This window comes from Eurypyga helias, unplaced genomic scaffold (genome assembly GCF_000690775.1).
Source record: "Eurypyga helias isolate BGI_N326 unplaced genomic scaffold, ASM69077v1 scaffold5188, whole genome shotgun sequence".
Taxonomy (NCBI): domain Eukaryota; kingdom Metazoa; phylum Chordata; class Aves; order Eurypygiformes; family Eurypygidae; genus Eurypyga; species Eurypyga helias.
In genome coordinates, this window is record NW_010268738.1 from 1 (window position 1) to 23,825 (window position 23,825).

At 48.4% G+C, this 23,825-nt stretch overlaps 1 protein-coding gene across 1 annotated transcript; it reads right to left on the reverse strand.

Annotated features, from left to right (window-relative positions):
- Positions 1-7,224: 7,224 nt before the first annotated feature.
- GJC1 (gap junction protein, gamma 1, 45kDa) lies at positions 7,225-8,875 on the reverse strand. The gene has a single exon (XM_010157836.1). It carries the CDS (start codon positions 8,860-8,862, stop codon positions 7,681-7,683), a length of 1,182 nt encoding a protein of 393 aa, XP_010156138.1. The 5' UTR covers positions 8,863-8,875; the 3' UTR covers positions 7,225-7,680.
- Positions 8,876-23,825: the final 14,950 nt, after the last annotated feature.

Below are 23,825 nucleotides of genomic sequence, written 5' to 3' on the forward strand. Positions count from 1 at the left end.
ACACTGCCGGCTCACGTCCAGCTTTGTGTCTACCAGTACCCCAAAGTCCTTGTCCTCAGGGCTGCCTTCTATCCATTCTCCACCCAGCCTGTCCTTGTGCTTGGGATCTGGCAGCTGCCACCACTACTACAGGAGCGCCCATTAATACGTGTTCTTACCCATTTTCAACAGAAGCATTTCTCTCGCGTCCTATTTTTATGGGACTGGAAATGGCCTGAACTTCCCTTTCATTTGTTTGAAGCCAACAAGCAGCTGCAGGAGGGCTGGGATGTTCATGAACAGGGCAAGGCTGCACACACTTCCGCACCGAAGAACAGTTTAGCTCTCAGAGAGGGAAAACTGCGCACCCAGGTAACACCAGGTCCGCAGGACTGGCAACAGCAGATCCTTCCTCCAAACCTTCACCAGCATTGCAAAATGCCTCCCAGTGCCACACTACCTGCAAATTTCATTAGGACTTCTGATATTTGGGGAGGAGGAAGGTGTCAATGAAAATATCAAAGTATCAAAAATTTGGACCAAGATACTGAAATATCTTGGTCTAAAGACCAAGAGTAGAGTTTCTTCTGCCCTCCAAGCTGGTGATTCCATCTTCCCCCATGCTCCCACCACCCACAGCACTGCTCCCGTGGTCCTGGCTTGTGAGAATAACCCACCTTATCCGGCCACACACATTCTTACACGAAACAAGGCAGTGACTGACGTCCAGAATGTTCACATTTAGCACTTTTCTTCTCTGAAGCATGTATCTCATCACAAAATTACCACATCAATCCAGCCCCAATTTTCTGAGATCCTCACTGTACATTTTCACATCTCTTTCCATCTCATTTTAAGAGGATTTATATAATATTGCATATATAACAACATATATATACACATACCATAATATATACCATATTGCACATGTTATATAGGCAAAGTTACGTATTTTTCTCTTGGAGGACATGGACAATACCCTCCCAGGGAACCTCTATGTTCATCTTGCACGCTAAGTGCATTCCCATAGAAATTTGGCATGCAGCTGATGCAACCACACTGACTTTTCAACAGCTCCCTCAAAGACCTTTTGAAACGTTAACAAGTTTATTACCAAACATGGTTGACTCATCAGCCCCAGTTTCTGATTCATGCTTTATGTGTCAGATAAAGGGCTCTGTGCAGGCTGGAGGGTCACTCTCAGCTCAGCGGAATCCAGCTCCTTCCAAAGGGAGCCTGTGGAGTTTATTACACATCCAACATACCTGCAAACAGACCACCAGCCTTCACTTAGTGCTGGACCTGATTAATGAATTGCGGTGCTTTGCTGAGCAAGCTCCAGGAAAGTTGATTCCTGCCCTGGTGCTCCTCATCCTCCCCAGGGCAGGTACACTGGATGAAGCTGAGCTGAGCAGTGGGTACGGCGCTCTCAGGTGTCCCTCTTCCCTCCACTAAAAACCACAGACAACCCACAAACTTCTCTTTGTACATTATTTTCACAGCATTTTTCACCAGCGCACACCAGTGGGACTTACGGTGGTCTGGTGGAATTCCAGTTAATGCAAACCCTCAAAGGATGCAACACAAATGCACAAAGGCTCTACAGTGCATTAAGTCTTAATTTTCTGTATACGCCAGAAGAATATATGCAGCAACAAATCACTCAGTGTTTTAATACCAGCTCCAGGGGAAAAAACAAAGAAACGCTGCCATCAGCAATACAAAGCGAGAGAGGAATTTCGTTTCAGAGCTTGGAGTTACCACGTTTAAACCGAGTTACCACGTTTAAACCGAAGGGAGACAAACCCCTTCACCCTCTTCCCTGCAAAACCATCACGGGACCAACAGCCCAAGGCGGTGAGGTAGCTGCAGAAATACTGACACACACATGCTGACACCTGCTAATACCCATGTGCTACCAAAACCATTTCCCACACAGAACAGGTTTTTAAAAAGTTTCCTGATAGTGGATTTTTAGGTGATTTCAAGTTTATGGAAACAGACCTGAAGAGCCTGGCAAACATTCACAAATGGGAACACTGATCTTCTAGGGATCAGAAATACGCAGAGGGGAAAAAATAAAAGCAACTCACATGACAATGTCTGTAAATAAGGGCAAGACGAAAGCCAGGACGTTGGCCAATACTTTCAATACAACAAAGTTAAAAGGTACCAGCGCCTGCGTGACATTCCATTCGTTGGCAGAGCCGGGATCCTGGCTTCCACCCGAATACCCAGACTCACCTCCCAGCTCAGCATGTTACAGATGACACAGGTCTGCATCACCTCAAACCGGAGGACTCGGCCCCAGGCCTGCACTTGGACACATGCGTGGTGTCGCCAGACAAAGCGGGTCCGCAGCTCCTGCTTCCGCTCTGCCAGGCGTCGTTTCCACAGGGAAAATCCAGGCCATGAGGCAGCAGAAGTCACAGCTCAGCCACAGGCCTGAACAAGGGCAACGTGTAAAAATCCCGGGGCACAACGCTGCATCTGTTCAGTTCTGCTCCTGGGAAAGCAGCAGGCTCGGGTCCACAAACAGGTAGCACGTCCTTTGCTAGAGCCACCAGAACAGTCTGTCCAGTAGAAAAATAAAAGGGAGGAGGACAGCAAAATCTGACGGGAACAGAAAGTATTCCATAGCACCAATAAGCATGACCAGATGTCTTTAAATCCTGCTGAGGCATTTTCCCGCAGCTACCAACCCAGAATGTACACAATGGTAACATCAAGCTGCAGGAAACAAAATGTCATTTTCCGAGCAGCGTTGATGATATCTGAAGTCTCCTCTAATACAGAGAAAACGAGTGGTAGGCCCTGAAGGAACGGAAACCCCTGAGCTCCTTTCCATGCTGCTGTACAAAGGTGGATTATGTCTACTTACACCACTAACAGCAAACCCTAACAACTCACGTGAATGGATCGGTCTCTCAGGAACCATTTTGCGGTACCTGCATGATGTGCAAGGCGCAGCACGTCCGGCTCCCAGGGATGAGGGACACCACCAACGCCCCGGGAGCAAACCTGCGCGTCTCAGAACAGCTCTTCTGGAAAGTAACCTCGTAGCTGGCAAGTTATGCGCCCGGCATCAGGCAACCTTGAATTATTAACAAACCAAGCTACAAGAAGCTACAAGAAGAACGGCATCATTGGTACAAGATCGTAGCTAAAGGACAGAACAGTTCGCGCTAACGCTACAAAAGCCCTGGCCTATGCGTCCAATGGGAAACCCGCTCGGCAGAGAGGATGTGATTCATACTTGCAGTATCCAGTAAGTCACCTCATCCTCCCTTTACAGCGGAAGAAACAAGGTGGCACTGTCAGCTGCTCAGCGACGCGAAGGACAAGCTGGGATCACGTCTAGGCGCGTGGGGCTGTCACAGAGGTCCCCAGCACCTGAGGCACTCGTGCAGGCTGGCACGTCTGGGGCAGGGCCCCTGGGAGATGCACCCTCTTGGGAGGCAGCTGGAGGCCACGTGAACAGTCACAGGCATCAAACAGCACCGTGCACCGCAGTGAGCAAAGGAAGCAAGCCTTGGGTGATGACACAAGTCCAACTTCAACCTCTGGGTTTGCTTCCTGGCCTGTTTCTGAGCACAGGATCAAACACAGCCATCACATGGCAGCGTCCATTACACCATTTCCCAAGCAGCACATCGCGAGCCAAGAGCATGAAGAACATGGCAACCATTCCCTTTCCCCATGATGGTAAAATGCCCAAACCGTTTCAGAATTTCTTCCTGCGAAAGGCTTCGGCGCGTGAGAAGACCCAGGCACGGGCTCAGCTGGGTGCCTGCAGCTGGGCTAGCTCATGCAGGGACAACCACATGTCTGAAGGTAATGGCCAAGTGTCCCGGAGCAGAAGAGGCGACACAGCCGGAGCCCGGCCCTGCTGCCCCCCACTGCTCTCCGTGCACTTGAACCCAAGCCACACGGCTCAGCCTGGCATCACCCTGCCTGGGGACGGAGCTGGCGACTGGGCTGCTGCCCGCTCTGCATCCAACTCCCAGCCTGTGGAGACTGCGGGATGCTCAGGCAAGCTGACAGCTGAAAAAATACACATTATCACTGCTGGATCCTTCCTCAGTTACCGTCACCGACTCCTGCCATCGCAGCCCTCGCTGAGGCTCGACACACAGTGTGTTCTGTGAGCAGCAGCCGCCCTGTCCTTGGCTATGTGGATTTTTTCTTTAACTCTGAACAAACAGCTTTTTATTCCAAGTCCACACCATGGAATCCATCTCACTTCCAGCCTTCTCGCAGCGGCATGGCATGGCAAACCACTTAATGCCTCCTTAGACAGGCTTCCAATTTTGAGGCCCAGTCTGCAGCCAGGGGAAAGCATGGGACACTCACAAAAGACATCTTTTGGGATGGCAAAACAGACTGGCATTCAGCAGCCAGCTCCTGTATGCTCCTTCGAAAATTGCAGCTAAATTAGGGCAACTAATGCTGCACAGCTCACTGGACAGTATCTGCATGCTCATTCATATGCATACACGCAGATTTTCATCTTGTTGTTAGCAGCACCCTTCTCGGGGTCTGACCTGCAGAGTTTATGCAATTGCTGTTGTCACATTAGAGCAATTCCCATGCAGAAAGGCATGGTTAAGTTTCTAACCCACTCTTTATTACCCTAAACAAGGCTGAATATAGAAAAATGCCAAGCTGTGGCTCTAAAACAAATCTTTACAATATCCCTCCTCTCCCTCACTCGCATATTTGGAGCACACTCCATTGCTAGAAAAAAGATGACAACTCACTCAGACTGGAGGAATCCACTGGATTTAATATGCTTTTTTTTTCCCCCCCCAAACTGCATCCAAAAGCAAAGAATGACAAGACAAACCCAAGTTATGTTCAGTATTTTTTGTCCAAAAGTATCTTCTGAACATTTGTTTCAGGATGGCCTGCATTAAGCCAAAGCAAGAGAGCTTTTTAAAGTAATACCGGCATAATTTCTTTAATGGAAAAATCAAGCCTGATGCTTTGAAACTGAACACAGTCACAGACATGAACATTTAGAGCTGTAACAGACATCCTCTACAACTAACGAACACTCAGTTTCAAAGGAAATGTGCACTTTATACACAATTTAAATGAAAACAAAAAAACCAGTAATAGAAACAGCTCCATTACTTTGCATTTTCAGAATGAATTCAGTGCTGGGATTGGAATATTCTACACACACTGCTCACTACCGGGAGTATTTACTGGTGTGGACAAAAGCTCATGGGACTGACCTGAACGGGTAGTTATGCGGGTAGCAGTTTAGATCACTAATTGGGAAAGGGCTAATACAAACATGGGTGAAGAAACTGCCATGAACAAGTTTTATTTTAAGCCATTAGTACAAAATCACCACATTTTGCGTAGAGAGCAGCAAGGGCAAAGGGTTTTCACTTCCTGCCATTCAGAGGGTGAAAGGCTGTTCCAAAACACTGCAAAGGGTTAAGAGCAGCCTCAACCTTTTGGGACGCTGAAAGGAACCACCCAGCCCAGCGTGGGGATAATGAGTGGATTGTAGCCACGCACCAGCATTTATCTCCAGGCTCCAAATGTCTTTCCCAAGCACCTTCATACATTTTCAACCCAGCCTCTCCATCACACTCCCAGCTTTGTGCTGGCAAAGCCTCTCTGCCCATCTTCAGGCAGCGGGCTTCTCTTCAGACTCGTGTTTATTAGAGAAGCACGATGAAAAAAACCCCCCTTGCCCCACAGAGCCCCATCGCTGCCGTGCTGTCCCTGCCCGCAAGTACACCCCAGCTTTTGTAAACGGCTACATACCTACTGTGATACTTACACTGAAAGACATCACCCTGACCCTTTCCTGCACAGAATTCGGAAGTTGCTCCGTCCCTGAAGCCGCAGCCAGGAGTTACTGCGGAGCAAAAAGCCAGACAGCTAGTTTGCTTCCAAATGCCTCTGCTGGAGGAGCTCCCGCCAACCTCGTGCCGAGGGTTGCGCTGGCGCCGGCACATTTACGCCTCCCTAAAGCAGAGCTGAGGAATAGCTGGGATCTGTGCCTGGACTGTCTGGTGTCCCAGAGTGGAAACAGACTGAAAACAACTCAGCTAAAATACCTTTTTTCAGCAAGTGTTTGGGTAGAGGGAAACTGCAAGCATGTGCTCGTATCCCCTGTGATGTTCTGTGGGATAGGAGTGGAGCAGGGATTTACCTGTCCCTTCCACTGAGCCTTGCTTCCCAATCCTGTTTCCTGGCCAGGCTGTAACGAGGGCACTAAGGACTGAGGTAGCCTCGAAACAGAATAGTTCGGCATGAAACAGGCCCCCAGAATACACTAAAATGCATAAAGCCTGATAAAAAAAAGAGCGGAGCAAGGTCCTGGATGCATTATGAATCGTAGGGAACAGCATACACATTTATCAGCATGTCTCTAACAGGAATGCGCACCCCTGCCAAGACGACACCGCCAAAGGCAGCCAACACCACAGCATTCCTCTTTTTCTAATTATAAATCCAAGTTTAATGCCAAAACCACAGAATGCCAAATCTGACTGGTCTCTCAAGCAGAAACCTAAATTATACATACTGCTCTGTCTGAACTAAATTCCTCGGACGTAATGGAAGGCAGAGGGGTCTGGAATAAGGCAGTATCATTGATATTCAGAAAGGGCTTTGGAAAAACTCTTAGAGACAGCCTGTGTGTCCTGGCTGGGGGGAGAGGAAGGTTATTCCTTGAGTGTAATGCACAGAGAAACAAAATCACCCTGACTCCATCTACCCAGATTACTTTGGAAGAGAGAAATCTTATCAAAAAGGTACTGTAACAACTTCATGCCCTTGGGGAGCGGGGCATTATGTAACAACAGACCTCAAAAACATCTCTTTCCATAGATACCACACATAAATATGTGGAATTACTGAATCCGGTAATTTCTAGTTACTTTTTTTTTAGTGTTTTACAGGAGTTTGAAGTCTCTCTTCCCTCCTGTTGCATAAAGCTTGCAGGGAGCTCTGAGCCCTCTCTGCGTTATGGCTGGCACTCTCACTCCAAACACAAGTACTCCCACACACATACATTTTTCCTGCAAGTGATTTTCCACAGGGGGAAAAACCCTGCAGTACAAAGTAGCTGTAGTATGAAACTCCCATTTTATAAGCAGCACATCATTTCTGTAAAAGACAGAGTCAAGAGCACCATTAACTGATGTTCTCCAATCGCTCACTGCTCTGCTGCTCGCTGACTGGGTAAGCAGGGACGACTCTGTGCTGTCGGCATGTTCAAGGCACTTTTGAAATGCAGCATAGAAAGTTGTATGTTTAAAACAGGGAAGAACAACGAAAAAACTGCAAACCACAGTAATAAAACTAGCAAAATGCTAACAGCTATCCACTGCTTTCTCATCATCAATATAAAAAAAGTGTAACATCAGAGATCCAGTGTACAAATACAAAAAATTGTGCATAATAAATGTACTATAATACTGTACATACAGCATAAACCGTTCAATGAGAATGATTTAAATATACCTATTTGTCTCCTGACTTGGAAGACAGAAGAATAAAGTTCTGTAATCCTAGAATACGCATACAAACCCTTTCTGAGAGGTTGAATCACTAGCCAACGGTATCCCTGAAAATAAGCAGAGTCAAATGTTTACTTAATGGAAGCCATTATTCAAGGGGTTGCTGGTTATGATAAACTAGGAGAAAAAACACACTATATAAACTTGGCCAACATTAAATCCAAACAGAGTTCTTCCCATCTCCTGACTTGCTACTGGCACTGCTTTTGTTTGAGCCTGCTTTGGATTTCTTCTCTCTGGAACTGCTGGGATTGTTTTGGTTGTTGTAAGCCTGGATGGCGAGGTCCAGGCGCTCCTGAGCCACTTTAATTTCCCTCTGCAGATTTTCCAGGTCGGCAGGAATGTTTTCTTCATTACTTCCATACTGCTGTTCCTGAGCTATGTTGGCTTTGTTCTGTTTGTAGGCCATTTTGGCGTTGGACAGTTCAGTATATTGCATTTGCTCTGGCTTGACGGCGATGTTATAGCCAGGGGGAGCTGACGGTGTATTCCAGGTAAAAGGGTAGTTATAGGTACCAGAATCTTCCAGTTCTTTTCTGTTGTTGTTCAACGTGTCCCGGATTGTGCCAAATCCCAAATGGAGCATCTCCCAGACATTCAAAAGTAAACACATGCAGCTCACCCCGTACATTATTAGCAGGAAAATGGTCTTTTCAGTTGGCCTCGAAATGAAACAATCGATCTTGTGTGGGCACGGCTTCCTGCTGCACACGAACATGGGGCTGACCTCAAAGCCATACAAAAAATACTGACCCACCAGAAAGCCAATTTCAAACGCCGTCCTCGCCAGAAGCTGCAGGATGTAAATTTTCATGAGTCCATCTTCACGGATTCGCCGCCTGCCATCATGCTTAGCTTTGGCAGGGGCCTGCTGCTCTTTATTCTCCCGTTCGCTTTCCAGTTCTATTTCTGGGTACATCATCGGGTCTTCCTCGTGGTCCTCCTCAGTCTCCTCTAAGCCACGGTGTTGTTTCCAGCGCATGGAAAAGCTCTTGCTTCTGATTCTTCTGTCAGCTTCGCTGTGTTCCACCATCCGGGCAATTTTATGAATCGCGTAGCCCAAATACATCACAGACGGGGTGGCAACAAGGATGATCTGAAAGACCCAAAACCTCACATGCGAAAGAGGAGCGAAAGCGTCGTAACAAACGTTCTCGCAGCCGGGCTGCTCCGTGTTGCACACAAACTTGCTTTGCTCATCGTAATAAATGGATTCTCCTCCCACAGCAGTCAGGACAATCCGAAATACAATCAACACTGTCAGCCAGATTTTGCCAACAAAGGTTGAGTGATTGTGGATCTCCTCTAACAGACGGGTCAGAAAACTCCAACTCATGGTGCTCAAATAATTTTATCTAAAAAGCAAACAAAACCCCCACATATTTATGAGTTTGTCAGCTTGAGCCTAAATGTTGCAAACATTCAACCAAGAGAGCCAGAAAACGCTAGACTTTCAGAACTAACACACAACCGTTTCCATAGCATCACCTGTTAACAGGAAACTCCAGCCGCCAGAATTTGCTTGAAGATCCTACGTCTCCTCCGCAGGCTTTTGAGAAGTCCGCTATAAAAAGAAGTAGCAGTTAACTGCCATTTCACAGACAGACTGTGCTCCCAAAGCTGCTCCCGAGCAGAAGAGAATGTTAACAAAACCGTTTACACTTGCAGCTGAAATCTCCAAAACACGGTGGATTGAAAGCTAAGCTCCCATGAAATTTCATGGGCACTGCTGGCTCTGTCCCACCACACACAGTAAGATTTATTTAACTACACGGAGGTGGCCAAGCCCCTTTAAAGCCGGATCTCAGCTTCAACCACAATCCATGGCAAGAACCGTCTCTCTCCACGGGGCAATGCCAGCTGTCTTGAGGCAGAAATGAATCACCCAGACCAAACCTGAGAGACAGGCAACTGCTATTACCTTTGACTTAAGGACAGCACAATCTGACCCGGGTGGTGACTGGAGCAGTGCTAACCTGCAGGCCCAGGCTACAGAGTGTGACCTCGGAACAGCTGACTTCAACCTGATGCTCAAATCCAATGGATTTGGGTTCAGTTCCTTGGGGAGACTAAAAATCTCCCTTGTGGGGCAGAAAAGGCTTTAGTATGTGTCTTGTAGCATTATTGGGAGAGTAGAGGAAAACCCAGTTAAGAAAAGTTATGTCAAAAAATTTAGAAGAGACATTAGAAATCGATATAAATTTGCAATCCTAACAGAAAAAAAAACCCAAAGGTCAGTGGAAACTCACGGCTGGCAACACTGTGAAGTACTGCAGTGGATAAAACCTAGAGACGTTGCAGGCCTACCTGGAGCTCCAAGCAGTAAAACTCTGAGCACAGAAGAGCTGTTTGACAGTGCTGCAGCATGGGGACGAAACACCTTTCAGTCCTCTGATGATGTCAAACACTGGTTTGTCAAGCATTATTATCAGAAATTTTTACATCAGAAAAACATTTGGTGAAAGACCTTAAACCCAGAATTGGGCAAATCTCTAGCACTCTGATCTTAAAATTTATTATTTTTAACCTGGAGAAATTAAAGGAGACTGGAAGAAAACTTGTATTTGCAACTATTCAATTTCTTCCACATAACTAGAGTTCTTCACAGGCAAAATAATGAAATTTGAGGGGATGCAATGAATACAGAATTAAAGGATATGAGTGTAATCCCCTTCTGGTGAAATTCTTATGACGAAAGGCTGCAAGAATTGGGCTTGTTCAGCCTGGAGAAGAGGAGGCTCCGAGGAGACCTCATTGCAGCTTTCCAGTATCTGAAGGGGGCCTACAAGGGTACTGGGAGAGGACTTTTTACAAGGGCCTGTAGTGACTGGACAAGGGGTAATGGGTATAAATTGAAATCAGGGAGATTTAGATTAGATATCAGGAAGAAATTCTTCACAGAGAGGGTGGTCAGGCACTGGGACAGGTTGCCCAGAGAAGCTGTGGATGCCCCATCCCTGGATGTCTTCAAGGCCAGGCTGGATGTGGCTTGGAGCAACCTGGTCTAGTGGAAGGTGTCCCTGCCCATGGCAGGGGGGTTGGAACTAGATGATCTTTAAGGTCCCTTCCAACCCAAACCATTCCGTGATTCTATGATTCTATGATTCCGTGTTTTGTTGAAAAGGCAACAGCCCAGACATAATGCAGATGGGCTGTGTAGGCCATTTGATTTATTACCTCATGACAGTGTGAGAGAAAAATAGCACAAGAGAGTATTAAAAAAGCCCTTTTCAAGTGGATTAAAAGTAACAAAGTTTTTGACAAATGATTCCCACCTTAGAATCAAGACCAACTGCGTGTAATTCCCGTGAGTTCTGCAAAGAGCAGGAAGAGGCCTGGCACCTAGGTTGCATTTTCCCCACACCCAACCAGAAAATCGCTCCTGACAAAATCTGCAAATGGCACGGAGTTTGCAGGCTGACAAATACGGATGAGAGTTCCCAGCGATGCAGAAAAGCAGAGATTGCTGGAGTGGCTGAAGGCCACTGAAACACAACACCGCTTCAACCAAGCTTAATGCAAAGACACGCAGCCAAGAGAAAGAACAGCGGCCTTCTTTTTTAAAGGGAAGGGCAGCTACTCTGGACATCAGTTAACAGGGAAGGGAGCGAGGGTCCTAATGACTGAGCAACTCAAGGAGAGCTGGTGATACACAGAGATGACCAGTGCAACCCTGGGCTGAGTCACATGCAAACGGGAGCAAGGAGGGTGACCTTACCTCCTTGTTGGCAAGACAGCACCCAGTGCCTGTGTCTGCATCCTTCACAGGTTGCTTAAACACCAGAGAGTGAATATATTAGTCTCGAAACCAGCTGAAGCACGGAGAAGATGCCTAGAAGTGAGAGATTTAGAGAGTTCAATTTATTTACCTGGGAAACATGAGAAGAAATCGAAGGATTACCAGTGAATCACTTCATCTAGCAGCTGTAATTGGGCATGCAATCAACCCAAGGCTTACAATCAATGCTCTTCCTATGCAACCATGCTATCATTACACTACAGGCAAAATTGGCTGAGACAACATGTTTTTAACAGGAAAACAGACCAGACAGTTCCCATCCCAGTGCAGCACCTTAGGGCAGCAGATGGCTTCATGCTCTGAACCCCCGTCTCAGAAAGGGACCCAAGTACAGCTCTGCAACCCTGAGTTCTGCACTACAGTGAGCAGAGACAGCGCCTCAGACACCTGCATGTTCAGCATTGCCCAGCAGCTCACTCGACCTGGGAGTCCAAATTGGTGGTAGAGTGAGTCTGGGGGTACTCTCTGCACCTCAAGGGTCTCCAACACACTTAACAGAAAATGCAAGTGAAACCCACACCTGGAACTGGGGGTTCCAGAGAGAAGAGCCGCAAGACCTGCACTCACACACTGCCGATCTAGTCGCCAAGCACTGACATGTAACGGCTGTGTAAGGGGACACACGTGTGCTAGCTGACATGTCGCGATTCGTCAATTTAAAAAAAAGACAAAATCCAAATGACTTTCAGAAGAGGTTCACTGGCACTCACTGACACGTTAGGGCCAAACTCAACGACTAAGTAAATTTGAAATTAATTACATACTGTTGGCAGTGTAAATCTGGAACAAAAGCAGGAACTAGCCGTTACATTTTCAGACACTCAATGACTTTTCATCATCGTTTAACGCAGAGAAGTTGAAATTGATGCTGCTTTCAATAAGAGAGGGGACACTGAGCCTCTACTTTTAGACAAGCTGCTACCTCGACATCTAATAAATTCTTCCGAGGCATTTATCATCTTCTCACAGTGTTTTCTATCTGCAGACCACCTATGGCAGGCTTGCACCGCACCTCGCCAGCCATCTGGAAGAAGATGCGGGTGGATCACAGCTTGGCTCCTCGGCCCTGGCTCAGTGGGAGGGCACAGCACATCCCACCCCCTTAAAACTTGCTTCAGGAGAGAGACAGGGATTCACATCCTGGATTCCACCCGTTACATAAACAAGCAGCGTGACAAACCTACGAATAGACACTGACCGCACAGACTTGTACATTTAGGTTAGCCACAGCCTTCAGAGGCAGAAGACAGCATTATCAGCCGCTCGTTTAATAACCAAGACATTTAAGTACCAAGTCAATTAGAGAGTTCTGTTGCGGAGATGTGAGGCTGTGGAAGAGCTCTGATTCCCTTCAACAGGGAAGTGTCACTTATTCTAAATTTAGTTTTAGTCCAGAGCAGGGTTGTTGACACCAGTATGGGACAACCCATCAGGCAAAGGACAACTTTGTCTCTAAGGAACCATTTTGGTTTGAGCGAAATGGCCTGTCAGCAAACCTTTCTTTCACTGGAAATGTTCAGCCCATCCAAATTAAACATAGTAGAAAGGCCCAAAGTTCCAGGCAGAATGACGACATTTGAAATGGTGTGGTCCTTCAGCTTTGTGGGATCAGCCATGGTTACAACACATGTACTGCAGGACCCAGACTGCAGTAACCTTCACCTAACGTACACTTAGTGTCTCCCCATTTGTTGTTCTGGCAACATTTAACTCAATAATTTTCCATTGTTTGAAACAAAAGTCTATGGACACTGACACGCATCTGAAAAAGGCAAAATGTCAGCAATTTCAGCTAATTTAAATCATACCAGAAAGTGCATTTGAGAGAGACTTTCATTCCCTGTATTTGTCATAAGTTCACTCCAGCACTTCCAGCAGAGGCGGCTCCTTGGAGCAGGCAGGATATAGGATGCAAATAACATGATGCTTATCTCTGACAGCAAGCTGGCTCCTGTGAACTGAAATTTCACAGACACTGACATCCATAAAGGAGAATTTGGAGCAGGTACATAGGGAAAAAAAATCGCCTTTAGGATAAGAGTCACTGCAGGAAATCTCTCGAGTTGCTGTTTCAGTACAGACACAGAGAGTGAACAGCTCCTTGTGTGCGGAGCTTCCCCAGCCCATGTGTGGGTCAGAGTATCAATGTATGCAGTTCATCTCGTTTCAGCTTTCACATCTAAGTGTGATGGCCTCCCACCAGTCAGGGAGGGAAGAACAGACCTCAGCGGAGCAGTTTACTTGGGCAAACTTAAAGCCCTGCCTTCAGATGAGATATTTAAGTGTGGCAGGACTGGGCAGTGGGAGCTGTAGAAGGGAGGCAGCTGGAACAGCAGTTGCCCTGGTGAAATGCACCCAGAGATGTCCCCAGATCCCGGAGAAGCTCTGCACCGGTGCGGCAGCGCAGCACACAGCAGCCAAGTTTTAAGAACAGCCTCGCTCCGGGCTGTCAAACCCCAAACACCTTTGGAAGGTCCGATATCAGGATTCATTTCACATCATTTCATCAATAACGGTGGGGCTGAGTGCGCCCTCACAGTGAGTCTGTGGGTGACACCAAGCCGAGGGCTGCAATGCTGAGGGAAAGGATGCCATCCAGAGGGGTCCTGACAGGCCGGAGGAATGGTCCCATGTGAAACTCAGGAAGCTCAACAAGGCCAAGAGCAGGGTCCTGCATGGGGTTGGGGCAATCCCCAACATCAGCACATGATGGAGAGCAGCCCTGCGGCAAGGACTTGGGGGTACTGGTGGTTGAAGAATTGTCCATGAGCCGGCCGTGTGTGCTGGCAGCCCAGAAAGCCAACAGTATCCTGGGCTGCATCACAAGAAGTGTGGCAGCAGGGTGAGGGAGGGGATTTTCGGGGGTACCCAGCACAAGACAGACATGGACCTGCTGGAGTGGGTCCAGAGGAGGCCATGGAGATGCTCTGGGGCTGGACCAGCTCTGCTGTGGAGAGGGCTTGAGGGGGTTGGGTTGTTCAGCCTGCAGAGGAGAAGGCTCCAGGGAGAACATCTTATGGCCTTTCAGCACATTAAAGGGCCTTGTAAGAAAAATGGGGACTTTTTACAAGAGCAGGGACTGACAGGACAAGGGGTACCAGCTTTTAACTGACAGGGCAGGTTTAGGCTGGACATCAGGAGGAAATGTGTTACCATGAGGGTGGTGGAGCACTGGGACAGGCTGCCCAGAGAAGCTGTGGATGCCCCATCCCTGGAAGTGTCCCAGGTCAGACTGGATGATGCTTGGAGCAGCCTGGTCTAGGGGAAGTTGTCCCTGCCCATGGCAGGGGGGGTGGGGCTGGGTGGGTCTTAAGGTCCCTTTCCAGTCCAAACCATTCCCTGGTTCTGACTCTGGCTGGGAAGAGTCTACAACTGACCTCTCCTCCACAACTGACTGACAGCACTGGGAGGGCAGATAGGCCAACCCACCCCTCCTAGGCCCGCTCACCATCCCACCCTGGCCAGAGACACCCTCCCCTGGCTAAGTTCACATCCGGCTATGGGCTTCTGCTCACAACTGTGACTTCCCAGGAGCAGAGCTGAAGTGCAGCACAGCAGCATGCTTTCCAGCCCCAAGACCCAGCTCCAGAGGGTGCGCTCAACCCCCTGACCAGAGTGGCAGTGGTCTGGTGCAGACTCCAGAGAAGGTGAAGGCCTGAGCTGTAGCCAGGCTGTGAACTCCTCTAGTTTCAATCTGTTCTCTGAAAACCCTCAGCGGAGCAGAGTGACACAGGAGCATCACTGCACAGGAGCTTGGGACACCCATCATGCAATTAACACACAAACCGTGGGTGGCTTTTCCAAGACTCAAGGAACAAAGAAAACTTCCTTTGTGGGTACAAGGAGTCACATGCAAACCTTTCCCACTGCATGGAGTTTGACTACCAGCCAAACATTTTGTCCCATAAATATGGCAGTCTGAGAGAGCCTTCTCTGTGCTCTCCCTGCCAGGCAGCCTGGCTGTGTGGTGGTGATCTCCCCCAAGCTGGGCCACCGCTCAGGGCTGCTCCTGGAGGCAGAGACCTTTCACCAACAGCAGATCTTTGGTAAGCAACCGGCACCGCACAGAACACCGTGGTACGGTAACTGATTCTGCCTGCGTAAGCGCTTGCAGGCTGATGAAACATTATGTGGACTCTGCACATGACGCTTTAGACACAAACCGCTCACCAGGGCTGGGGCTAAGGCCGGATCCAGCTGCCCCTGCACTCCTCTCTGAAAAGGAGCTTAGAAAGCAGGGGGTCAACTCTGAACCTCTTGACTCAACAGGAGGGCTTTCCTTACCCTTTTTGCCTCCAGTCCCTCTGTGACTCATTCTAACACATGTGCAACTCAGTTTTCCTTTGTATGTTTTTTCACAAATATCGTATTAAAACCACTTTTGCTAGCATCATTGAGAGTGGCTCGTTAAGAGATGAAAATCGCTCATTTGCAGCAGGGGAACAGGGAACTGAAGCTCTTCGGTCTCTCTGAATTTGAATAGTTCCCCAGCATCTCCTCAGACAAGGTTTGTCTTAAACAACATTCGCAGGAGGAAGACTTTGTAGCCAAAAGGCAGCCATCAAGGGGAATATATTTACATGAAGACTTTTTCCCTTAAAATAGATCCTATCATGTTATGCTAATGAAATTTGATTAACATTAATATTTGTTTTGTTTTTAAGCAGTTTAAAAAGATGTGTGCCGAGCAGGGCAGGGGGGTTGAAATCAAGAATAAATGCATGGCGATTCTGTTGATAATCAAAAGAGGTTTCATGCTGCATGAAAGTAAAATTGGCCCCACAGGCCAATTGAAATAGGATGTGAATTAGGATGAGTGAATAATTAGCATTATTCATTCAAGTCTCATTTACATTGAAATGTAAGAAAATGGCATGATATATTATTGTTTTTGAAGAAGCACCAGGGGTTCCTTTCAGTACTGTTTTTAAACTGAAAAACGAGAAAAACTTTACTGTTCCAGAAAGGAGAAAGCCAAGGCCAGAGCCAGCCCCGCAAGGCCCCAGCACAGCGCAGCCTCTGGGAAGCACTGTGCCAACGCCACCCACCTTCCCGAGCTGAGCGGCAATTCCAGCATCCATCCTCCTCACAACTGACGTGAGGGGAAGGATGTGAGGGGGGGATGACACAAACCATTGGAGCCACCCTTCCATCCTTCAGGAAGGAAGAGGGTTCGACCACCACCAACTTCATTCCCATGTTCTTAAGAAGTGTTTACAGCACTGCACAGCTGAAAAAGAGTAAGAAAACAACTGAACTGAATTGTATTTTTTAATCTCTATCTTACAATATTTGGGAGTGAAAAGACTGGGACTTTCTGGACAACACACAGCACTTTTTCAAGTACGTATTTGCTCATTGGCAAGTCTCACATGGCAAACGGCAGAGAATGGTTTCAAAAAAGCCACAGCGTCAATGTCAATTTGGAAACAATTTCTGAACGGTGCCTTCAAATCCCAAGCATGTTAACAAGGTTCTGCTGATCGCCAGACCAATTCTCTACCCCCCAAACCATCACTGAATTACGAGACTGCAGAGCCTATGTGGGATATAAATAGAACACTGAAATATGGGGAAGAGGTAGAGATATAATAAGATTCTTGTGCTGTCAAAAAAATAACTATGTCAAATACGTATCTTTTTGAAAATCAACACACACATACCCACCCGAGCCTTCAGCTTAAAGAGAAACCGGAGTCTGCAGATAAGACATGAACCCCGGTAGCCCGAGCATGCCCTCTAGGTAATGCTAACATGGAAAGCCAAGCGACAATTTTAGCAACGCTCCCCCGCAGTGACACAATTCAAATGAAATCGCAACATGTTTTGTGCTGGCCAAAACAAGCATCTACTTCACCTACAGCAACTACGCTCCTCCAGGAGCAGACACCCCAGAGCGCGCAGGATCCGACTTTGGGGGAGCAGTGTGCACCCTGGGCTGCAGCAGGGACATGAGGAGCTGCAAGCCTGACTCGAGGTCATTTGAGAGTGGAAGACTGCAGCCACAACAGGCTTCGTCAAAAATGGAGGATGGGCTGTAGGGTCTCTGTTATCTCATCAGACTGAGACCTGTCCTGGGGTCTGTGTCAGCCCAAATCCCTTTACACATGCTCAGCATTCAGTATCCCTTCCCAACCACAGGAATGAGGCGTACCAGCTTGGAGACTGGGACAGTGCGCTCCTGCATTTGCCATTTCTGTAGTGGCTCAGGACAGAGTTCTCAGACTCTCAGCAAACCTGTGCAAGGTGCTCTTCAGATGTGTCCTACAGGCTGGATGTATCAAGAGACAGAAGCAGGCCCCCGGTGATGCTCACACACTGCTGATGTGCAATGCAGTAATAGAGAAAATAAAGCCACCAGCAGATCACACGGTCGGACGTGGTGCACTGTCTGACAGTCTTTGCAATTAAACACTTGATCCTCACGGCAACAAAGCCACAGCCAAGATGACACAGCGTCGCGCCAAGCCTCGCTCGCACCAGCACAGCACCGGGACCGACGCTCGCAGCGCGAGCAATCCCTTTCCCTTCACAGCCACATGTGTGGATAGGGAATAACCCCGCCAGTGAAGAGCTGCTGCACTGAGCTCAGAACACCCCAGGAGTTACCTCTGCCCAGCTCCCCAGGGCACTCCCTCCCGTCTCTCCCTCCTAACCTCACACACCTCAAAGCATCTCTCTGCAATAAAGTTTAACCCTACTAAGCCCAGATGGTTTGGAACAGCTCCTGGATGAGCTGGCCCCATACAGCGCTGGAGGTCCAGCCCTGCCCCGCTCCTGGCCCCAGCACGGCCGCGCTTGCTCCTCGCTACGCAGGAGTAAAGCAAATGCTTTCCCTGTTGAATTTAGCTGGACATTGAAAACAAGGAATCACAGGGTAGGTAAAAGGGCAATTTTTTGGAGGGTTGGGGAGTTTTGTCAAGAGTTTGAATCTGAAGCTGAAGACATACTACAGAAAACACTTAACACCACTGTTTTCCAATCAAGCCCAAAACCTGAGCTCTCAGACTGCCAGCCCAGGCTATCTGCAGACAACGTGGCCAGGGACTGCTATCTGTACCCTTCAAATCCAAAGATCAGGAGTGTATTTTCAATAAAGATTGTTCCTACCAACTGAAATGACCATCCGGCTGGGTGAACGTGGTCTCAGTCTGGATTCAGGGCCGCAAAATGCTCTCGACTGTGAGCTGTCAGTTCCCTTCATTGCACATCGAGCGCATCCTGCGGGCTTTTCCATGAGGAAAACATGATCATACATGTCATATGTACAGCACTCATCCCCCAAACACCAGGAAGTTCTCCCTAAGAGCTACTCCCAAACTAGATACGTGTTTGATAAGATACCACATGCTCCTTAGCTCTGGATTACTAAACCCTGGTCCAGACACACTGCTTGCCAAAATGCTTCAGAGATCAAACACACCAAATGCCAACACGTCCAATGCAGACACAGCTTTGTAACCGAAACCACCCATTTACTTCAGTCCCTTAATGATACCTTGAAGGTGCTTAACATTTAGGTTCCCTTGTACCCATATGCACTGCACTAAGAACTGCAGAATATTCTGCCCACTGCTAGTTGAAACTAACTCACTCTTCCTCCCAAAGCAGGGCTAGCTAGACCAGGTTGGCAGGTCCTTGGCCAGCTGGGTCTTAAATACCCCCAAGGATGGAGACTCCACAAGCAGCAACTCTGGGTAACCTGTTCCTTCGGCTCCATACTCCCTGTAAAAAAGCTTTTCTCGGGATTAAGTGGAATTTCCCGTGTTTCAATCTGTGCCCATCTCCATTCCCTGGGTAGCACTGAGGAGAGCCTGAGACAACAGCAGCAAAGCCAGTTTTCCTGTAAGAATGAAGGTAATAGAGGGGCACGTGTACAGGACTTGAAATCACTGGCAAGTGATACTGCAACCTAAGATCCTCTGTAGACCGTGCGGGACGACTGCCCACGAAAGCCCAGGCTGCTGCTGTGTGCTCACCCCCAACACCCTGTGCAGCCCCACTAGCACTGGCACGATATAAACACCGTGCATCAATACAAAGCTACAAACATCGTCCTGTTGACTACGGCACCTGAGTTCTCAGCAGTTATTTTAACAAATACGGGCAACGGAAAGGTAAAGATGGAAAAGATGACAACAAAAGACAGGTGCCAAGGGACCAACACTACTCCAAAGTGACAAAGCGTGAGGGAGAGTGGGGTTGGGGCTACTGCACACACCTACCAATGAGTCCCACCGACTCTGCTCACTTCAGGACATGCTCTCTGGCTCGTGGACAGCAGAGGGCAAGAAACTGCAGGATGATGCGCGTCCTGCTTCAAACCCTGCAGCAGCAGCTGTGTGGGCAGGCCCGGCACCGCTACTCAGGGCTGCACCCAGAGAGAGGCGGGGGGAAAGCAGAGCCCAGGTGAACCAAGATGACTTGTGCGCTCAAAGGGAGCACGATGCCCTGGGACTGCAGGCCCATGGACAGGCACTTCTGCACCAAGACCACAGCACTGCAGTAAGAACAGAAGGAAAAATCGTATTTTCCCAGACAGACCCAAAAGGTCTCTGGTCCAAATCGCAGAACACGCAAGTACCACTGTGTGTTACATCCACAGCAAAGCCACCGAGGCACATGTGCCACTGGAGAGTAACAGCCTCTGCATGGGCTAGAGCCTTGGTGCACTTAGCTGGGTCCCTCCATCTCTTGCAGCAAGGTCTGGGCAAGGCCATCTTCATTCACATACTGTTTTGGTCAGGCATCAGAGAGATTTCCCTGTCTTGATGTGATTAGTGATTCGAATAACCACAACACCCCTTTAACTACTCCCGATTCCACTGCAGCCAACAGCACCACAGCATTTCCCCATCGGGCTCCTCCTATATGCTCAGAGGGATGAGTGTCAAAAGAAAATGACACTCTCGAGGCAGCTGACCCAAATATCACTCTCCCGGCCATTTCAGGAAAGGCGAGAGAAGCCAAAAGAGAGCAATTCTGTCGGCTCCTGTATGTCAAAAGACTCTTACTTGGCTGAGCTGGATACGATTGAATGGGGATGAAAACCACCTAATTCACCCACCACCATGTTATGACAGTCAGAAGAAACTATGACAGCATTTGCTTCATAGGTAAGCCTCAAAACCTAGTATGGATGGCTTGTAAATAAAGCAGATACCACAGGCACAGTCTGCCACAACATCCTCAGTCACCCACTCAGCAACATTTAGGGACAGCAGTTGTTTCAGTATGACCCAAATTAAAATAAAAAGGATTTTTCTTTCCCAGCTGTCATCTCGACTAGCAGGAGATGCTACACCTCACCCTACAACTGTACCAAATTCATCTAGTGTTTTCTTCCACAGCAGCTTTGCGACTAGGCTTTACAGAGCAGGAAGGATGTTCTGAAGGCAGACGAGGACATGGAAGGGAACATGGCAAACCCTTACAGCCAACCGCTTTACAAGGCAGCCAGCATTCGAAACAACTCTGCTTAACCTGGCCAGGACTTGCCACTCACCGAGATACGGACCAGAAAGCTTTGCAGGCCCCTGTGACTTTACACAGCTGTACGACTCCTTAGGTGGAGAGCACCAAACTCAGGAGGATGGCAGGCAGCCACACCAGCCGGTCATCTTCCACTGTCGGTCACTGCGATCTAGGACGGTGTTGGGAACACCTACAGTGCAGGACAGAACGACAGCACCTCACTCGACCATCACAGCCACCCTACAGCAATGTGGCCGCAGGCACACACGGCTGCGTGCTGCATGGATGCTGCTTCCAGAGCGCCATGCGGGAAGCGAGCAGTCCGCTGCAGCAAGAAAGCGGTGACAACACAGGCTTGCCAGGCAAGCTCGCTCCCTCTCCTGCCAAATGCTGGCCTGCTACTTCAACCTCTCTCGAGTGCTACTAAACTGCAGAAATAACTGAAGAGCTGTGTTTCAGTACATTGGTTTGAAGTACGGTTTGTTTTGAGAAAAGGAGTGTAGTAAATCAGAGCAGACTGCTACACTGCGTTAAGATTTTACTCCAGTTTGAGATGAATGGGAGTCTTAACAGCTTTATTTTGCCAAAGACAAAATTTATAACATAAATACACACATAAATTCATGGAGTTATTTGCTGGGGAAAAAAAAAAAATCCTAGGGTGAAATAAGAAACCCCCGTCATTTTCTGAAGGACCTGAATACTCTTCCAGACCCCTTGGGAAGAGCCTTGATGCACTGGCTGACTGAATTCCCAATGCTCCATCCCACCAGCTGAGAGAACATGCAGACCAACAGTTTTTTCTTCCTGAGAACAGCCACAAATAACTTCTATTTTCTGAAAGGAGGGGAGAAGCCCTTTTTCCATCATGCCTCCCATCATACAGAAAGGCCCACTTCAAGCACAATGCAGCAGGCGGTGCAGTTTTTGCCCCCCTGACTGCTTTACATGGCCATGTATTTTATCAGACTTCTTATCAACACGGATTAGGAAAGCAAGCAGCAAATTTAAGGCAGATTAGCCTCCCAAGTGCATGGAAACTGCTTAAGCCAGGCAGGTGATTTCGTATGAGAGCACAAACAGGATGAGGCTATGGGATATATTGCTTTTTGGTCCTGCTGGAGATGGAGAAAAGCACACAGAGGTACTACAGGCACAGAGCCCCGTCCAGTCTGACCTGGGACACTTCCAGGAATGGGGTATCCACAGCTTCTCTGGGCAGCCTGTCCCAATGCCTCCCCACCCTCATGGTAACACATTTCTTCCTGATGTCCAGCCTAAACCTGCCCTCTGTCAGTTAAAAACCGGTGCCCCTTGTCCTGTCACTGCAGGCCCTGGTAAAAAACTCTCCCTCTCACCTGCAAGTCCTCTCTAGGCCTCATGGAAAGGCCACCGTAAGGTCTCCCGGGAGCTTCTCCTCTGCAGGCTGAACAACCCCAACCCCCTCAAGCCCTCTCCACAGCAGAGCTGGTCCAGCCCCAGAGCATCTCCATGGCCTCCTCTGGACCCACTCCAGCAGGTCCATGTCTGTCTTGTGCTGGGGACTCAGAGCCAGAGGAGCACTGTGGGGGGACCTCATTGGAGTGGAGGGGGAGCATCCCCTCCTGCAACGTGCTGGCCATGTTGCTACTGTCTCTCCTGTGCTGAAATAGCTTCTCCCCCATCACCCTGTTACCACTTCAGAGACCATCCTGAGGGAGCCTTCCTGCAGAGAGCCACTGCCAGACACAGGTTCATTTCTTAGAGCTACTATAAGAGATGACGATGCCACACAGCAAAAATTGACTTCTTTACACCCCTACTCACAGAACTGGAGACAGAACCAGCCGCCTTGCCAGCCCCACTCCTCTGGGAAACTGGCTCCCACTGGAGCCACTGTATAGGAGGTTACAGAATAAAGAGCCAAAAGGGTGAGTGGAAGGACAGGTGGCATTCACCAGAGAGGTTTGTGGAGCTCAGAGCTGGAACAGCACACCCAGTCACAGCCTTTCTTAAACTGACCTTGCTATGTGGAGCCAAGAATGAGGCCAACTCTGTAAGAAAAGGGCTGCTAAGAAAATCCTGGTAAACTGCCGGCCTCAAACCCGACATTCCTACCAGACTAACTAGACAGTATTACACAGAGCAGAATTAGTGGGCAATTGATCTATCTGTAGAAATAGGATACACTAAGGGGGGGTGGGGAGGGAAATCAGTGTGGCTTCTGTAAAGGGACTTTTAGCCTCACAAAAGGTGCCGGACTAGCTGGATTTTTAAGATTTGTGAGGGTCTGTTCTTGTAGGGACACCAAAAGGCCACACCGGAAAAGGGACTGTCCCTGTGTGGATAACAAACTGTGTGAAAGACAGCAAAGAGTAGGAATAAATGGTCATTTCCTGTGGGGAAGGAGGGCACAGTGGAATTTCACAGGGAGAGGCTGCAACCTGTGCTAGACTGGGGCATTTGAGTAAAACACAGCAGGGAGGCGGAAAGGGATGTGCCCAAGGATCCTGTAATATTCAAGGCAAGGAAGATAAGCAACTATGAAGAACAGCAGAAGGACGTTACGGCTCTAAGTAACCTGGTAATAAAATGGCAGATGAAATTCCACATAGATAAAGTGATACATACATTGAATAATAGGGGAAAAAAAAAATCTCAATTTCACACTAAAAAAGATGTGTCCCAAGATGGGGTCAGGAAGCAGGATAGAGTTCTGGGGGCTGTCAGGCTGCTCCATGACAGCTCCAGTACCTCTCAGCACAGTCCAGAAAGGCAACAGCCTTTTACCCGTGTTTGAGAGGGATGAGCACTCACAAAGCGCACAAACAGCGCACGCTGCTGTGTCACTGCGAGTGCTCGCGGCTCACCTGCATCCCAGCCATGGCATACGGCTCTGGTCCCTCTCGCCATCCCCTGTCTCGGAAATGGAGAAGATCAGAAGTAGCTTTGGAGAAGATGTATGGACTGGCTGGTGTAGGAAAAACAGTGGAAGAAGGAGAAGGCCAAGAGGTAGGAAGCTGTAAATTCTGCAGTAGCCTGGAGAA

Bases quoted from the DNA above. Each gene is read 5' to 3' on its own strand.
- GJC1 (XM_010157836.1), bottom strand. From the start codon at position 8,862: ATGAGTTGGAGTTTTCTGACCCGTCTGTTAGAGGAGATCCACAATCAC.